An 18645-nucleotide genomic window follows, 5' to 3' on the forward strand; every position below is an offset into this window, starting at 1 on the left:
GCAACGCGGGTTCGTCGCGTACCTGACAGGTGGCGCAAGGTGTTATTTTGAATTTTTACGCTTACGGATGCCGAAGGCTGACGAGGTGTGGTCGCAAGTTGTACTGCACATCAAGTGAGAAAAGTTATGTTTACGTGACAGCGACGGAAACTCGGCGCCGCAACCGTAAGTGCCCACACGCCTCATCAAGTTGTTCATGATCTCCGTGGGAATTGGTCTCACCCAGCGGTGTTGGTGTTTAGTTTGTGTGGCGACCGCTACGGTGAGATCCGCCACGCCAGGAGCAGGAATGTTGGCGTGCTTTTCGGAAGTAGCCCAACGATGCGTCCGATGAGCCCATCCGTCTAACCGGATAGTAACCGACGACGTTTGCTTACCTCCCAGATGTCTACCACCGGCGCGGCGAGACTCGGACTGCTATGTTTACTGGTTGCAAACGGTGAGTAGCAGGACATCTCAGCCGTGCGTCACCTCTCAAACGTTGACTCAACAGCTAGCGATCGGACACACACGCACACACCCTGTTTCTCGAAGTAATTACGCCCAAAACAATAGACGGCCTTTCGTCCCCGTTCTCTCTACCTCGGGACGTTCAAACTGTTCGCTTTCGCGCTAACTCTTTGTCAAGCGCGGTTACAGTGGTTCGCTTCAAACTGGCCCTCGACCGGGTCAGGAAAAGGAAACTCCTGCTGTGTGTTTGAACGCGAATAAATTAGCGCGCGGAAAGCTTTCCGCGCCTCCGATTGCGTGTATGCGTAGAGTCCGGAGCATCACTTTGATTTGTGTCACGAAATATTTTTGCAACGCTCTGCGCTGTTTTGAAGTCAGCAACCCGTCCTTCTTCGTATTGGTCTGCCACTGTCGAGTAAAAATACGTTGAAAGTTCGTTAGACCCCGCTTAAACAACAAATCGTGGGATGGAGGTCACGTCAGGTCTGATTGGAGAAGTGTGCTCGCGGAGTAGAGTGAACGCAATCGCGGGCGTTAATTGAGCAGCTGCTGGCTTGTGCCCCGACACTTTTTCTCACTGACATGTGCAGAGTTTTGAATTCAACTGTAGCTTTGCGAAGTGGCCGATCGATCGACAAGTGGTTGGTTCTTGGTTTTGAGTGCGATTTTCAGTATTATGAGTCCAACACTTGTTCGATCCCAAACTGTTACGGTTCAGCCCACCATTTTTTGCGTAAAAAGTGGGAATTTGTGTTACACATGCTGTGGCGCGCACATCAGACTGCTTTTACTTGGGCTGGGTTGGGGTAAAATATGTCGTAGAAAGGCGAATGAGATTACTGAGCTGAGTCATTAGAACCAAGGAGGTATTCTTTCAGTGTTCAGATCAGTTAAATGATTTCATTGGAGGCAGTATTGAGGTAATGGGTGTCTTTATGTATGCGTGAAACTTTAAATCAGCAGTTTGCGTTGTCTTAGTTGATATTCCAAAATTAACTCTGGTTCATGCTGTTTGCGCCTTCTGTGTTGATATGCTTCGTCTTTCTAGGTATGAGGCTGACTTATGCTTGATGTTAGTCCACACTGCAGAACAAAGTGGAGGAACTGAACATTTTTACTCTGGTAACAGTTGTTACCATTTTATCATATTCTTTTAACAGTTGTCATCACTCACGTATCTGAATGTTACGGCTGTATTTGACCATGCCTGCAGCACTGCCTGTGTGCTTGCTGCAGGAAGGGTCAAAATCATGTTGTTAAGCTTTGTAATGCATGCCATGAAACTGTTTGAAATATAGAAATAAGCAACAAAGTTCCTAACAGGTTGTTTTGAATCCTAAACAAGTGTCTCTGTTGCCTTTGTCAAGGAAAAAAAGAACCTTGCAACCAATTTTCATAGTTGATGAATCACGGAAGGTTTACTCAACTCAAAGTACTTATTTCTTACTCATTACTACTACGAAGATAGGAAAATTTATTACGTGGCAGTTGCTGTTCCACTTAATATAAGCTGCTACAACTAATCTATCTTTGGCGCTTACTTCAGAAGGCAGTGTGAAGCGTGCACCTGACAATGTGTAGAGGTCACAAATCCATTTTGAAAACAGATGGCAGGTGGCTTCATTCACTGTTATTGCTTATGTTGTGTTGCCTATTGCAGTGCATTGTACTTTTGTTAAAAGATAATGCATACTGTGCATGCACCAGTATTGCAGGATTTGCCTTGTCTCTGTGTCTATCTATCTGTCTTGTCAGGTTCGGAAATTTGACATGGCAAAAAAACTTGCCTTTAAAATGCACTAACATGGAACTTTGGAAAAAGTTCTATTTTCCAGTGGCTGTTGCTCAAATTTCACACAGTGGTTCTCTTGTTATGCGAAATATACTGCCCTCCTTTCCTAGAGGCATTAATTATGCCAAAAGGTCACTCACCTATTTTTCAACTCAAGGTCCCTCCGACCTGGGGTTCTCGCGGGAGCGCATGCACTCATGCAGTGGGGCCGTGCGGGGGCCCTAGGACCGACGTGTCCAAAACTCCCTTGTTACAAATAAAGTTTTCATCATCATCATCATCATCTGCAGCTCCTGAGGGAAATGTTAGCTGAATTTAATGTGCAATAACAGTGCTATGTTTGCACATCAGTACATCATTAGCTGATAGCTCTTTGGCATACTTGAGATTCCTTATAGGTACCTGCGCAGTGCATTTACTACTAAACTCAAACTAAACTCAAGAGCTGACCCTCGTAAACATGGAAGAGAAATAAGACAGGATTGCGCAAAGTGCAGAATTGTATGTGACACTGTGAAACATTATGCAGTGTGTGAAAATTTCCCAGCATGCATTAGGCTTCCCAAATCAAATGTTGTGGGACAGTGAAGAAGCCTCTGTCCTGCTACGTACCTAAATTTTATACCTTTTGCTGGAAATGTGAGTCACGCAGCACCTCGTGGTCGAAAATTTTACTTGTTTATGGAAGAACTTGTTTTATAAAATGTCATCTGTAGGAACCTGCACGGTAATTCAGTCCTAGTTGGTTCTACCTTGACAAGCATGAAGGTTGTTATTTCTTAAAATAGCGGGTCTTAAACAATTCCTCTCTCTCATTGGAATAATGTGTTTGTCTCTACTTCAGCCTTACGTATACCTATAGGTGTCTTTCTCAGAGATGTATTTCATGTATTTCGCATAAAAATTCACTATCATCATCATTCACTATCATCAGTTTTCAGTATTTTTTTTTTTCTGATGCAACAGAAGCAATAATCTAGCTTGCTGGACAGAAGCTAGCACCAAGAGTTTCGCTAATTTCTTGTGCATGGCTCGATGATCACCCATACAAAAGATAAGAGGTCATGACCCAGCTGTCGGTACCTTTTATTTGCTTCAGTTTAGTAAGATGAGAGAAGCCAACAGCCACAGAAACCAAGGGGCACAGGGGATTTTTAATTTATTTATTTATTTTGTGGTGTTGATCAATTTATATTACTGAATATGTTATCGCTTAAAGCTAATTGATTAGAAAAGCAGAAGAAAAAACAACCACATGCCGCCGGTGGGATCCGAACCCACGACCTCCGAATTACGTGTCCGGTGCTCTACCGCTGAGCTATGGCGACGGCTGTCAGACCTTCTGCTTTTGGGAGTGTTCACCAGCGCCACCCACGTTCTTAAGCGGCGGACTTAGCACGTCCTGAGTTACCGCTGATGTGACGTAGAACGTCATCGAACGGCGAGGGTGGAAGCTGTGTGAGAACCCTCTTATGCTTCCTAAGGCATCAAGGCTGCCAGAACCGAGGCCCTCGTTAAGCAATTAAGCAGACGAGGAAAGGGGAATGAGGGGCTCGTTATAAATATGAGAGAAGCCAACAGCCACAGAAACCAAGGGGCACAGGGGATTTTTAATTTTATTTATTTATTTTGTGGTGTTCAATTTATGTTACTGAATATGTTATCGCTTAAAGCTAATTGATTAGAAAAGTAGAAGAAAAAACAACCACATGCCGCCGGTGGGATCCGAACCCACGACCTCCGAATTACGCATCCGGTGCTCTACCGCTGAGCTACGGCGACGGCTGTCAAATCTACTGCTTTCGGGGGTATTTATGTTTACAAATAACCTAACCTTGGGAGTGTTCACCAGCGCCACCCACGTTCTTAAGCGGCAAACGTAGCACGTCCTGAGTTACCGCTGATGTGACATAGAACATCATCGAACGGCGAGGGTGGAAGCTGTGTGAGAACCCTCTTATGCTTCCTAAGGCATCAAGGCTGCCAGAACCGAGGCCCTCGTTAAGCAAGAGAGTAAGAGAAATTTTTATTATTTTATAGATGTTTAGGTGCAACTAAAGAGTAGTTTTAGTGGCATTAACTGATAGTTATCAGTAAATGCCTCGGCAAAGACAAAAACGAGCATTGTTCAAGATATCATATCTAGAACAATATCTAGATATCTGGATATTGTTTGTGTTGCTAGATGACATAGGTAAATTGACATGAAATGGAGTCTGAAAATGAGCACCATTTGTCCAGAGGCATTGTATTTAGTATTTGAGCGGTATTTGGCTATCACTTTGTGGCTTGTGTTTGATGACAGAAACTTCCATAGTAATCAGAGTTACGGCTGCACTGTGGCCAATGAGAGCTTCGCACAAAAACTACTTCTGTTGCAAACACTTCTTGCACTTGCACACATCTTGCAAATTTAAAGGCTAACCTCTAGAGGTGAACATTGAACCAGAATGTACAAGCAATTCTGCTTTCTAGTGCAACACAGTGGAGTCACAGACGGGGTCACAAACAAGCCCTCTTATAGCAGTGGCATCTGGTGGCTGGTAATGCAACTGTTGTGCCCTTTGGCTGCCATGACAGCCATAAATTTTGCAGTCTGTTCTACTAGCCAGCACTAGCACATGGTCCCCCATCATGCCTTCTTTTGTTTCATATAACACCTGATAACCTGTTAAGGCTTACACCTGTTAGTAGTTCTTTTTCCCTTATGCTCTTCTTGCATGACCACAGCCGAGAACGACCTGAGATGTGTAGGTACCCTCAGGAGGGCCTCTGCATTGAAATGTTTGTTGATGTACCTCTGCAAGAGTACAACTTGTGTATTAAGCTGCATTCTTGATGGGTCTCGTCTTCATAGCCGTACTGGGCCAGGAGTGCCCTCGGGGGTGGGAAGACTACGGCCTGTCGTGCTACAAGTTCAACCGGTCCCCACCACGGACGCGAGACGGTGCCAAGGAAGCCTGCCAGGCGTACAACTGTGAACTGATCTCAGTGAACACCTTCGAGGAGCACCGCTTTGTCGTCGACTGGCTGCGAGAGCACGATCCCCAGCACCGACGGTGAGACCTTGGCCGGCAGTGAGGCGTGCGTGGCAGGTCACTGGAGCGTGAGGCAGTTTGTGTAGCATAAAGTGGAGTTGCACCTGATGTGGCAGTGGGAGGCAGATACCTGTTTAAAAAAAAGAAAATATGTTTGATGATGCAGATAACATAATGTGATAGACTATGCAGTTTGAGCTCTTATTGTTAGCCTAGCTAAGTAGATAATGCCATTGATACACCCTCTGTATGTGCTATGCACTTTTATGAAAAATGAATCAGACTACCGTTGAGCCTTGTGCAGTGTGGTTGTATTACTACCCGCCCCTGCTGCTGAGAACAGAGCCTTTTTTTATTGCAATGTGCATATTGTCTTTTGTAACCAAAGCTGTTATAGCTTTGATTTAGCCATTTAGTGCTGCATTGTACTGTGGAAGTGTAGCTTCAGCCATAGGACTTTGCTTACTTGGCCAGTTAAATAAATTTAATAATGCAATTTAATTTAATTTAATTCAATTGCCACCTTCCAACTGTGACAGGTGGCAAAGAGGAGGAAGAGGGAAAGGGCTAGAGGGGAAGAGAGAGAGGGGGGATGTGAGGCGACAGGTGGCCAGATCAGATTTTGCTGATTCATATAAGCATGGCTAAGCTTTCTCTTGTGGCTGACAGTGTAGATTCCACTACCAGATGCAGAGCTATATAGCTAAACCAAAGAAACAACAGCTTTCTAGGGTTAATGTGCTAAGCCAGTAAGCTTGCTATACAAGTTTTTTTTTATTGAGTTGGGAGGGTGCTTTATTTCTAGCCCTGTGGTCCAAATGGAACATTATTGCTAGTAAAATTGTAGTCTCTGATTCCCGGGGCTGCAACTTTTTGCGTCCATTCTGAAATTATATATAAAATCAATAAAAAATTAATTGTGAGAGTCCTAGAAGTTCTTAAATCCTAGTTTCCAGCGTGCAAGAATGTTCATGTCTCGTGCCTGACTGTGCGGACTGCCTCCGTTACCCTCAGGTGGTTCACGAGTGGCTTTGAGAGTGGCGACAATCTGTGGACGTGGGAAGGTGACAACGCCCAGTTCAGCAACATTGACAACCTCTGGCTGCCACACCAGGATGGCCAGCTGTGGAAGTATGCCTCCTACAAGTAAGTGTGCACTCACTATGGTGTGCCCATGGTTGTAGCTATGACACCTGCAGTTTAGCACAAGGTTGAAGATTTGACACCGGGCCTTGACAGCTGCACTTTGACGGGGTCCCGAAAACTTTTTCATTAGGACTTCAAGCGCTCATTTTCTTGGTGGTAAAAATTTTTCAGTGCTGTAACTTCATATGTGGCAGGTTCGTTTTCAGGGACATGCTCATGAGGTAAAATTGCTTTTATGACAACTGGAAACCGAAGCCATTTGTTAGTTAACGGTTAGGCCTTATAGCATGGCCTGACAACGTAGCAACTTGTTTCTCATCTTTCTTTTTCTTCTCGGCTGTTTGCAGCTTTTCAACCGAACACAACCGCTGGGGTCTGCAGCGGGTGGCCCCAGGAGATGAGCTGGCGTTCATCTGCGAGATCCCGAAAGAACGACTGTTCCAGATATACATCCAGGAACGTCCGCTCGGTGTGTGAACCACTTGTCTTTGTGACCTATGGCTTTGCCAGCAGAAGTTCCACGTTAACATGTGATTGTTTGGTTTTGATTTGCACAAATATGCATTGTTATCATTATCATATTTTGGTGCAAAATTCTTGCAAAGTATTATTGTTCATGTGGCACATTGCTCACGGCTTGTCCCTTTGAACTTTTGTGACAACTAAATGAGCTAGACTGCATGATTAATTATAGGAATGCAGTGATGTTTACATCAAGGTATGTAGTGAGGTTCCAGTTTCCAAACATGCTGATCAGCCACCACCAGGTTTTTCGTTTGTCTGGCAGGAACTGTTCTTCCTTAGTGAAAGGCTGCTTGTAAATTTGAATTGCTGTGAGTTTGAAGCTGTTGTTAAGTGCTTATGAGATGGTGCTGTTTACAGATGACAGTCAAAGCTGTGGCTTTAAATGTTGTGTGCAAGATTGTTAGCAAATGGCAGCCACCTGAACCAAGGAACTGTTTAAAACATGTTATTATCAATCGATGTGCCTTTTGCCAACTAGTAATTCAGAACAGACTTTCTTTTTGTGACTGCATGGTAACTGCAGTTTAATTCATACACTGTTCATGTTGTAATTTGTGTTGTGTTGTTGTGTGTATACTGTGTGCTAGCAGACTTTCGTGAAATTGACATGCTTTGGAGTATTCCTTCTTGCTGCGGTTGACAATTTTATTCATCATGCAAGGCTGCAAAAAAGTTACTACTGTGCTTAAAAGCAGTCACAAAGTGCTGTAATTGTGGTATTCAGAGTCACTAAATATTTATTTGACATGTAAGGCACCGCCAATTCCGAACCAATACTGTGATTTCAAACTGCAATCAGTTGTGGTAATTGCTGTTTATTGCACCTAGTCTTAAAGCTAAGCACGGGTGAACTCTCACAAACAGAGCCTCGTTATGTGTCAAAGTTTAATTGCGTTGTTTGTGAAAAGCAGCTTCAAAATGTAGCAGTTCCTTGTGGTTAATTATTTTAGAGGCAGTTAGATGCGTCTACCATTTGGAATGAATGGCCAGGTTCGTGCCACTTTGGCATCAGCCATTACTTCAACTGTTGGCCTCCAAGGTGGTCTCCAAGTTCTCAAATTCAGTCTGGTCATCACTGGTACCTCAGCCCAGGGGTGAAATTCTTAAAAGCTGCAATGGAATATTCCAGCATGGTGTGAGTTAGTACTGCTAAGGGAGCAAGGCTTCTGACAGTCCGTCGACTGGCCTCTCATTCCAGACTTCGGCTACATCCTGACCAATCGGGAGGAGGTACCCCGGGGCCCCTACTTTGTTGAGGAGCCCCAGGAGGTGATCTTTGACCTGAGCGGCCGCACCACAGGCAATGACATCTCCCTGCGCTGTGTGGCTGCAGGTTATCCAGCGCCCACTTACAAGTGGTTCAAGGTGAGGCACATGGATCTGTCTCCATGTGCAGCGGAAACTTTGCTCTCGTCATTTTGTTTTGATGAATCAGGCCATGAAGATTCCAAGTGCGGTGTGATGTTGTTCTCTCACGCTTTAGCGATGATATGATCTGCAACTCCAGCACGCGTGGCTCCCATGCCAAGAGCTTCCCTATTCCGCTCCCCTTCTGTCGCATTCTGTCTGTCCTTTACCACGCTTTCCTGCACCTAGCGCCCTCCTGTGTTTATTGTCGCAACTACAAGTTACACTAGCGCCCTCTCGTGACACTGCCCACGACTGCCATATAAACCGGTATATAGGTCAAGTGGGAATATAGGTTGACCCCCTTACCTTGAAGTGAACAAATTGAGAGAAAAAAAAAGTCAAGAATTGCCAAAGTGCATTTATTTACAACATCAGTTGCATCCGTGCATCACCAGAGCTACGATCTCGCGCCGAACTTTCAGCTGCGTCGTCAAAAGACAACTCTTTGTCGCTCACCGCCTCCTCCTCCCACAGTGCACTGTCCTCAGTTCCATCAAGCTTATTGCTTATGCAGCACTTTTTGAATGTGTTCTGGACCATGATATCTGGCAATTACTATCAGCGAGAGAAGCTGTGTGGTCACAGTTTTAGTCACTGGTTTTGTGTAGTACATTCAGGGTGCCAAAACTCCAGAAATTGAGTAACTATTTTCAGTGTCATGTATTTGAATGTAAACTGCGGATGCTGAACAGACATTTTGCGGCTCTTTGTAGTGCAGAATACATTACACAGACAGATGCTTAGCATGACAAGCGTGTATAATTTATTGCACTATTTTAACTATTAACTCTTTCCTTACCACGGCACTAGGTGTCGATCGCCGGCGAGCGAAATTTTTGAGCGCGAATTTTAAAAATACCACTGCGCCCTGGACTTGTGGCGCCATCTCGGTGATTGTATACAAAGCAGAGTTTCCGTTTCTGCACGGTTCACATTTTTACCGCGTGGCGGTGAGTTTTAAAGGGCGCGCGGGTGCGAAGGTTGACGCGCACTTGAGCGGAGTGATGGCGTCGACATCCAGAACCGCGCGCGCTCGAAAGATCGCAGTTTTGCTCGATCCCGACGACCCGGCAAGTGATCTTTTAGACTCATTGAGCACAGATGACTTGGACATCGATGTCGCGTCGTCGGAGTTCAGCTCAGATGAGGAAGACGCAGCCGATCAGCCGGGAGCTCTAATTTCATTAATTATTTGTGATTGCTAATTTTTATTACCCATTTTGTTATTACTGTATTTCTTTCCTAATGTGCTTTTGTACTGTGCATTTAACACGCGCTTTTTGGTATATAGTATTGTGCTATAAGTTAAGCTTTTCCTTGAAAAAAAAAATTTTAAGTAGGACCAATCAAGAACTTGAATATTTCACTATGCGTCTTGTAATTTTTCCTAACTCAAAGAGTACGGAGTGTATGGGTATCATTTTATAAAGAAATGTTGCCTATTGATATACCCACAATTTGTATATTTTGGAATTTCGGTAAAAAATTTTTTGCCAGAGATATTACTCCTTACTCAGAAACTTTTTGCATTTTTTTGTTTTTTTTTGTTCATGAATATTTTTTTTATGTGAATCAATTTTTTTGTATTTCTTAAAAATAAATACTGCTTGAAAGCACGTTCATTTACCTTCACCTTTATGTACCGCATGGCACTGTACATTTGGTAGCTGTTGCACAAAGAATTCGTAACTAAACCATACAAAAAACAGCCAATTTCCCCATGGTAAGGAAAGAGTTAAACATTTTGAGCAAGAACTGCTGAACATTCTATTCTGCCTTCTTGATACCGATAATTTCTGTCGTCTTTCAGTACTCCAGGAAGTGACCTTGCCTTTTTTTTGTATCAGTGTGTACTTTTTCTGCCTCTTGTGTTGCAGTTTTTGTGTTTCTCTGCTTGTGTAATTCTGGAGATGTCACAATGTGTGGAGTCACATTTGCTTTGTTGTCTTTTTTTTCCTCTCTCTCTCTTCAATGGCTGCCCTCACAGGAGGAGTACAAAAATGACGAGCAACACAACATCTATATCGACCCCCTATCCGAAGGTCGCTTCACGCAAACAGATGGGACCCTGATAATTAACAATCCAGACCAGGTGAGCTTTCCATCTGGGGTTGTGTTGGCTCAAGTTCATTTCATTATTATTAAAGGTTGCTGTGAAAGTTCGTACACACAAAGGACAACGTCCCATAATGTGTATTGGAACCTCTAAGGGTAGGGGTGTGCGAATATTCGAAATTTTCTAATATAATTCGAATATTATATTTTTAGTATTCGTATTCGATTCAAAATCCAGGTATTCGTGTTGATTCGAATACTCGGCACGACGCGAATATTCGTACCTAGCCGAATATTCTATTGTGAGCACCAGCGTTCATTTCGGTCCACAAGTCCTATCGACAGAGACATAACAACATGGCGGCGCCCAGAGCAATGCGTAACGTTGGGCCATGCAGTAGCTGACTGCGCTGGTGAACTTCTTCGTGGCTCTACCTGCAAAGCTGGTATAGTCAGAGCTGTGCACAAAATACCTCGCAATACGTGTCAGTTCAGTGCCAATTGAGAGGGCATTTTCTTTGGCTGGAGAAGTTGTTTCAGCTAGAAGGGAACTACTTCTGCCTGACCATGTGGAGCAGTCGGTTTTTCCTTCACGACAACCTTTCATGTTCATCCCAGCAACGCGCTTTTGTGCTGATGGCAAGCTAGCCGTGATCAATGCTGTGTACTAGCCATCTTCTCTGATATTTCCACTATTTCCACTCTTCTAAGAACAATGTTCGAGACTGATACTTTTTGTGCAGCCACACACACCTTTTGTGCTCATTTCATCACTGATAGTTGAACTGTGATGTTCTTGGGTGCTGAAATAAATGTTTTGTAGTGGTTAAATGCGTCTGTCCTTGATTATTCGATATTCGTTTCGATATTCGGAACCAAGTATTCGTATTCGATTCGTATTCGAAAAATTTCATATTCGCACACCCCTATCTAAGTGTTCTCCAAATGTCTAATATTTGTCTCGCGAGTATAAAAGTAAAATGATGAGCAACCATATGGAAGCAACTGATCATAGCAGTCCACACCTTTGTGGACACTGCTGAGAATACTGCACCACTAAATCTGTTTACAGGATATGTGTGCAGTATACCATGGAATGCATGGCACAGTGCTTTCTTAAACACATATGGTGGATTCTCACTGATTCGAACTGATCCTTTGATGCTGTCAGTGCATGGTGAACTAACCCATTGACTTTCGTTTACTTCTGAGTGTTGCTGTCCCTTCTGTACTGATTTAATTTTAGACCTGAAGCGCAAATATTCAGTCTATGCTTCTTTTGATCTAAATATCGGCATTGAAAAAAAAATCATTGAAGAAGTCAAACAAAAATGTTTGTTTACGCTTTTCTGAAAACAATATCTGCAAGTTTTGTGTGTATGTAATGTGTTACTATTGTGAGTACTTTGAATCTTGAGGGTCGTTCTTGGTGGCTTTGTTATTCTCATCGCTGCTGTCACCTCATCTGAAGAATGCACTCAGAAATAGCCTTTTTGCTGCACTCAACATCATTGTCACCATTGTCAACAAAACTATCCATTATTTCGTCATTAGGGGGACATCGCCTCTTCCCTACAGTGGTTGTGAGCTTGTGCGCCAGAATAGAGCCTACTAAAGTATCAACAAATTGAAACAAAATTTCAGGAAAGTGAAATTAAGCCACCATCTATGAGAAGAGTATCCGTCATTCATCCAGCTATCCACCCAACACACCATCTCACAGCTTTAATGTATCATTTGGTCAATATTTGTAGCAAAAAGTTTTTGAGTTCTCAATTTTTTTTCTGTTGAATACTCTGTAGTGATTCAGTGGGGGCTCATAAGCTCAGCGTTATAGGATCAAGTCTTGGCAAGATGTTTCAAAGGAGGCAAAATGCTAAGTACAGTGCAAGCGCCGTGCAATGTCAGTGCTCACCAAAGAACCTCGGGTGGTTGAAATTAGTTTGTGGCCCTCCACTGCACTGTATCGCCAAGCTCGCGCGCAGCTTTGGGGAGTTGAACCCCACACACCATACCCTAACTCCCATTTTTCTGATGAAATTCACTTTATGAGTAAAATCTATGCTGGCCTGTGTTCGGTAGGTAGTCTGGACTAGTTTGGTCTGTTACAATATAGCTGGTTGGCCTTCGCCTTTCATAATCAAAACAATGCAGCTGGGTGACAAACAAGTTAAGAAACATGCACTCTGGAATTGCCTTTCTTTCTATCAGTTGTCCAGTTTGTGCTGTTTTAATTATGAATAATCACCAAATCGCCCAAGCTTTCACACTACACTTCTTATATGTTTTCTTTTCATGTTTTAGACCAAAGACCGTGGCAAGTACCACTGTTTGGCTGAGAACAAGTACGGCAGGGTTCTGTCCCGCTCCGTTTCCCTTGGCTTTGGCTTCATCGGGGAATTCAACAAGAACCGGGCCCCTGACAGCGGCAAGGAATTCTGGGGTGAGCCTTGGCTTTTTATTTTCGTGTTGCGGTGGTTCAGTTTCGGAACTGCGTCTTGGAACAGGCAAGCGGGTTTCAGCACTAAAACAATGCGGCGCACTTAGAACTCACCTAAAAAGAACTAGCTCCACAAAAAAAGTTGAAGGAGCGCCGAGGAGAACTGCACACAATTTTTGTTCGTAGTACATACCTGCCAACTCTCCTGAACTGTCTGGTAGACCCCATGAAGTTTGCCTGAACCTCCTGGCTGTATGGACACGTTTTTTTTCTCCTTAAAATCTTCTCCAAATTTATCCAGAAAAATTTTCAAAAAAAAATTAAATAAACAATGCATTGCATGCAGTTAATGCACCATAATTTCCAGGACATGCTTGTTATATATAGCCAAAGGGATTAAAACTGCTGTAGCTGCCGGCAAATTCTTTGAACCGTAAATATGTATTTGGACTTGAGCTGCCAGGTTTCCTATTGGTCTAGTGCATTTTCTCAACCAATTTCTCAAAAAATGCTAGGCCAAATTTTTTTATTTTTCTAAATAACTTGTGTGTAATAACTTTGCACTGACCCCCTGGTGCCGTGTGAAATTTTCTGCTAGTTTGAGTGCATTACTATTGAGTTTTTATGGCATGGCATATTTGCAGACTGTCCACCATTTTTCTTGGGATCATTGAGAGGTGTCGTGAGAATGTGCTAGGCAGACGGAAAGAGTGACTTCGAGGCATGCTTACCGGTTGAAACTGTCAGTATCTTTGTCAAATATACACAAAGCTCACATTAGATAAAAGTTATGATATGGGACGGTATGGCATGGTACAGTAAGATGTGACGTTGAAACTGGCGAGGTTATGCGCATGCACTCTACATGCCAAATGGCCGTTTTCGAGCCCTCTTCATTTTAAGAATCTTGAGATGTGTGGTACTGTTCAAGTTAGAACGTGGAACAAAGATTTGCAGCGCTCGCAGGGCCATGTCACGTGCACCATCCTTGAGTGAAAAACTCTTGGAAGCAGTCCATCATTCAGAAATGGAGTATAACTGTGAGTTGCCGCAGTGACCAATGAATCTTCTGAATGAATTATCTTTGGACTGCTTGGTGCCGTCTCTACCTTGCGTGACATGAGGCTAGAAAAAATTCAAGGGCACCATAGGCCGCTGAGGCGTGACTCAAATGGCACATCAGAGCCTCTGTTGGTAAAGGACTACTGCTCTTAGAAATGCCTTTAGAAAACATACTCTGGTAAATTTTTAAATGGAGTAAGGTCTTTTATGGGAAAGTCACTCTTATGGTGGCCATGTATAATGCCTGGAGACTTGCTGCGGTGCCTTAGTGGCTATGGTGTTCAGCACCTGCACATTGATAGAGGCGAATTGCATAGACATCCACGTGCTGCATGATGTCAGTGCACATTAAGTAGCCCTGGGTGGTCAGAGTTAATCTGGAGCCCTCTGCAGTGGCGTCTCTCATATCCTATGAGCAGCTTCTGAATGTTAAACCCCATATACCGCACCTTACCTATGTACGTCATGTTGCGTCAACTTGCATCAACAAGTATGATGCATGTGGTAGTATCCTCCAGTGCCTGTCACACAAATCTCCACTTTCCTCATGCAGGCAAGTCGGTGTCGTGCGACCCCCCACAATTCAACCCAGCCGTGCATTATTTCTGGGTACGCAACGCCTTCCCGGACTTTGTCCAGGAGGATCCACGGGTGTTCATGTCGCACGATGGCAACCTCTACTTTGCATCCTTGGAGAAGAACGACGATGCTAACTATTCCTGCAACGTCCAGAGCCGCATCTCTTCCACTGGCCGCACAGGGCCCTTCTTCCACTTGGCCGTCGAGCCCGCCTGTGAGAGCTGCTTACCTGTCTGTTTTTTACCATGATAACATTGAAGGGCACATTTCCCGGTTCTGCGGCATCATTAGTATATCACGGAAGAGAAATGAGCAGCAAAGGGATGCTATACTATCAACTATGGCACAGATTTGTGGTGTTTGTGGTTTGCCATTTACCACGGCAATGCAGTCTAGTACTTGCACTGTTTGAGGTTTTACACAGACACGGCGTCACTGTGTAGAGCAATGAATAGACCATTCAGCAGCGCAAACAGCTGTTATAGAGTTTATTGTTGACTAGGCGTGGTAATCGTCGGAAAGTTTTTCGCTTGTTTTTCTCAAAGGTTCCTCACAAGTGTAGTGAATTGGTTAACGTTCATATTTAAAACAGCATAAAGGACAGGATGCAAGCATTGCATTGTGTTCAGATCGTTGTGTTGTGCCCGGGCCACAAAGGTATACAAAATTATATTTGATGCTAAACGCATGAAGTTTTAATGGCATTTTTGCCACAGTAATGAAGTTATCAGTATTTGCAGTAGTATCATTTGCAATGGAATGAGTGGTTTGCGGGCCATTTACTTGAGGAATAGATCTTGTCATTTCTGTTGCCTGCATAGAAGAGCATGTGTATCTCTTTAGCAGCAACATACTGCAGGATCTCAATGAAACAAATATGGTTGTTACAAGTTTCGTAATTATAGAAATTCTTAAAATTTCTCAGTCAGAGTGCATTGTGTAAAATGTTTAAAATTTCAGATGTTATGAACACTCTTCCACACCATTACGAATGATACGAATGCATGAGCCTCATACATCATACTAGTACTGCTCATACATCACTGATTCGCAAAAAAATTCGCAAGCCATGGCTCACAGATGAGTGCCTCGAAATGATACGCGAAAAAGATGAAATGTACTTTCATTTCGTGAAAACTCGAAATCCTGCAGACTTTTCTGCTTTTAAAAAATACAGAAATAAAGTGACGAAGTTCTTGCGGAAATCTAAGAAAGATTACTACGAACATGTTTTTAATGAGGCATCTGGCCGCAGTGACCTCATATGGCGTGAAATAAATCATTTATTGAAACCAGGCACAAAACAGAATGATAGTCTGAAAATCACAATCAACGATCAGCAATTAACTGGTACGCAATTAGCATCTCATTTTAACGAATACTTCACAACTCTTGCAAATAGCAACTATAATGAACATGCAAAACTCTTTTTAGGTGCACCTAATGCAAACTCTGCTTTTTTTGAACCTATTACACCACAGGAAATTCACTCAGTTTTTATGTCCTGCAAAAACAGCAAAGCACGAGATATAGACGGGCTGGAAATCAGGCCTATTAAGTTTGTTGTCGACCTCCTGGTAGACGTTATTGCCCATATTTTCAATGTGTGTCTAGCCACTGGTGTCTTTCCATTGAACATGCAGAGGGCTAAAGTGACTGTCCTGTACAAATCTGGAAACAAAAATGAGCTTTCGAACTACCGCCCAGTTTCGGTGCTGCCAGTTATCTCAAAGGGATTTGAAAAAGTCATCTTTAAAAGGATTATGTCATTTTGTAATAAGCATAATGTTTTGTCGGAGCGCCAGTTTGGTTTCCGCCAAAATATGTCTACGGAACTGGCTCTTCTAACCCAAAAAGATTTCATTATCAAAGGATTCGAAGAAAGAAAAGTAACATTAGGTGTTTACGTTGACTTTTCAAAGGCTTTCGACAGAATTAATCATCAAACTCTTTTCGCTAAATTAGAGCACTACGGTTTTCGTGGCATTGTCCTTGCTCTCCTAAGATCTTATTTAGAAAACAGAAAACAATGCGTTTCTATCGGAGAAGAGCAGTCCACATTACGAAGCATAGCATGCGGAGTACCACAGGGCAGTGTCCTCGGACCGGTACTCTTCAATATATACATTAATGATATAACACGGGTATCCCCAGAAGCCTCTTTGGTAATTTATGCAGATGACACGAGCTTTTTCATTCAATATGACGATACGACGGAACTCGAGAAATTTGGAAATATTACCCTGAATAAATTGTCAGAATGGAGCAAAATTAATTCTTTAGCAATAAACAATAAAAAAACAAAGGCTGTCATTTTCTCGCCATCACAAAAATTTGTTGACCGTAATCTTAATCTCTATTTAGGATCTGAGAAGATAGAAATAACAAAGGAAGTGAAAACGCTCGGTGTCACCTTTCACGAGAACTTGATCTGGGATATCCATGTAGGCTGTGTGATTAAATGTCTGGCCAGGGCTTGCGGGATACTTTGCCGATTTAGACAAGTTCTTCCACTCAAAATAAAGCTGCTACTTTATAATGCTATTTTCAATCCTCCCCTAAACTATTGTAATCTTGTGTGGGGAACTACATCACTAACGAACATCAACAAACTCCTTCTTTTACAAAAAAGAGCTCTCCGTCACATAGCAGATGTTCCATACGACGCTCACACAAGTGACCTGTTCCCCTTACTTGGTGTTGTTCCTGTGACACATATGTACGAGCTGAATGCCCTATTAAAATACAAATATTCCCTGAAATTTAATCGGATGCCTTTTGTACGATTATGCAATTTAACAAAACCACCCGAGGTGCCGTACAATATAAGAACAAGAGAAGTATGGTTGGTGCCGTTTTCCCGCACGAATCATGGTCAGAACAGAGTACAATACATTATGCCTACTTTACTTAACAACTATCATAATTCAAACACGGACATCCACACACTATCGAAACAACACCTTAAGTGTTTGTTCACTCACAATTTAGGGAGGTAACGTCAATGTTTTGAAATCTTGTTTTATTATTGCAGCCTTTTGTGCACGTATTTTTAATGGTGGCTGCATTACACTGTCTGTGGTAAAACTGTGGTCTGTGCTTCTATGCCTGCAAATGTAGCAGGAAATGTTTTTAGTCCTGTATAGCCATATATCAATTTCGCCGTTAGATGTTCTTCAGTGTGCAAAATATTGGTGATTAAGTATTAGTATTCGTCTTATTGAATCCATGTCTATCAGTTACATTGAACCAGTATTATTACTTTTTACTAATATGCAGCATTTTTGTTTGGAATTACTATGTATATTATGTATTTTGTGTTTACTATATATTTTGTGTTTACAGTTTCTATGTATACTACATGCTCTTATCTTCGTACAATTTTAATCGCAGCTTTGTATTATTTCTGCTGTTATCCGTTGCCAAGAGAAAACAAGGGGTAAGAACCGTTGTCAAGCTGCTCGAGAAGCAGCTTTTTGTTCTTATCCTTGCATTTATTTCTGTATTGAAAGAAATGCTAAATAAATTGATTTGATTTGATTTGATTTGATTTGATGCCGCAATCGCTAGTCGTGCAGCACATACCATGAGAAATGATTGCGGAGTCAGCAATGTGTGGCTTGCGCCGTGAGCAGTGAGCTGCGGTGTGTGGCCCACACATCGACGATGTCATGATCACCAATCACGCAGTACCTGCTGTGAGTAGTGAGCAGCGGCCACTCAAACGTAAATAAATCTCATCAGCTGTAAACAGGTCTACGTGAATGCATTTTCCTTGCTTTCTGCATGCAGATTTTGTTCGTTTTGGATGATGCGAAAGTCTTTTGCGACCCCGTGAGATTCGTATCATCGAGATGCTACTGCGTTAGCCAGTAACAAGAGCTTGTTCTCGATTTCAGCGAGTGGCCAGAAGCTGCTGTTCCCCAACAACTTCCCGAAGTCGTTCCCCGAGGCACCGCTGGCTGGCAACGATGTGCGGCTGGAGTGCATCGCTTATGGATAGTGAGTGCAGCGTTTCCTTTCCACTTACAGTGCAATCACGCACCGATGCTCGGGATGCACTTTGCGCTGATAGTTCTCTTTTGCCTTGGCATGCTAAAGGGCAGAGAAACATTTGCTTGTCTGTTATACTTAACAAACATACTTCC

General features: G+C 42.9%; 1 protein-coding gene across 1 annotated transcript in view; it reads left to right on the forward strand.

The window, feature by feature from the left end:
* The first annotated feature begins 8 nt into the window (after positions 1 to 8).
* Positions 9 to 18645, forward strand: part of Cont (Contactin) — a 43568-nt gene continuing 24931 nt past the window's right edge. Inside the window, exons 1-10 of the mRNA XM_089552786.1 lie at positions 9 to 165; positions 385 to 439; positions 5100 to 5301; positions 6295 to 6426; positions 6774 to 6895; positions 8150 to 8316; positions 10349 to 10453; positions 12721 to 12859; positions 14472 to 14711; positions 18397 to 18499. Coding sequence (XP_089408912.1) covers positions 385 to 439; positions 5100 to 5301; positions 6295 to 6426; positions 6774 to 6895; positions 8150 to 8316; positions 10349 to 10453; positions 12721 to 12859; positions 14472 to 14711; positions 18397 to 18499 — 1265 coding nt within the window. The 5' untranslated portion in view covers positions 9 to 165. The remainder of the gene's footprint in view (positions 166 to 384; positions 440 to 5099; positions 5302 to 6294; positions 6427 to 6773; positions 6896 to 8149; positions 8317 to 10348; positions 10454 to 12720; positions 12860 to 14471; positions 14712 to 18396; positions 18500 to 18645) is intronic.

Source organism: Amblyomma mixtum, chromosome 7 (assembly GCF_055824585.1).
Source record: "Amblyomma mixtum isolate Tamu chromosome 7, ASM5582458v1, whole genome shotgun sequence".
NCBI classification, from domain to species: Eukaryota; Metazoa; Arthropoda; class Arachnida; order Ixodida; family Ixodidae; genus Amblyomma; species Amblyomma mixtum.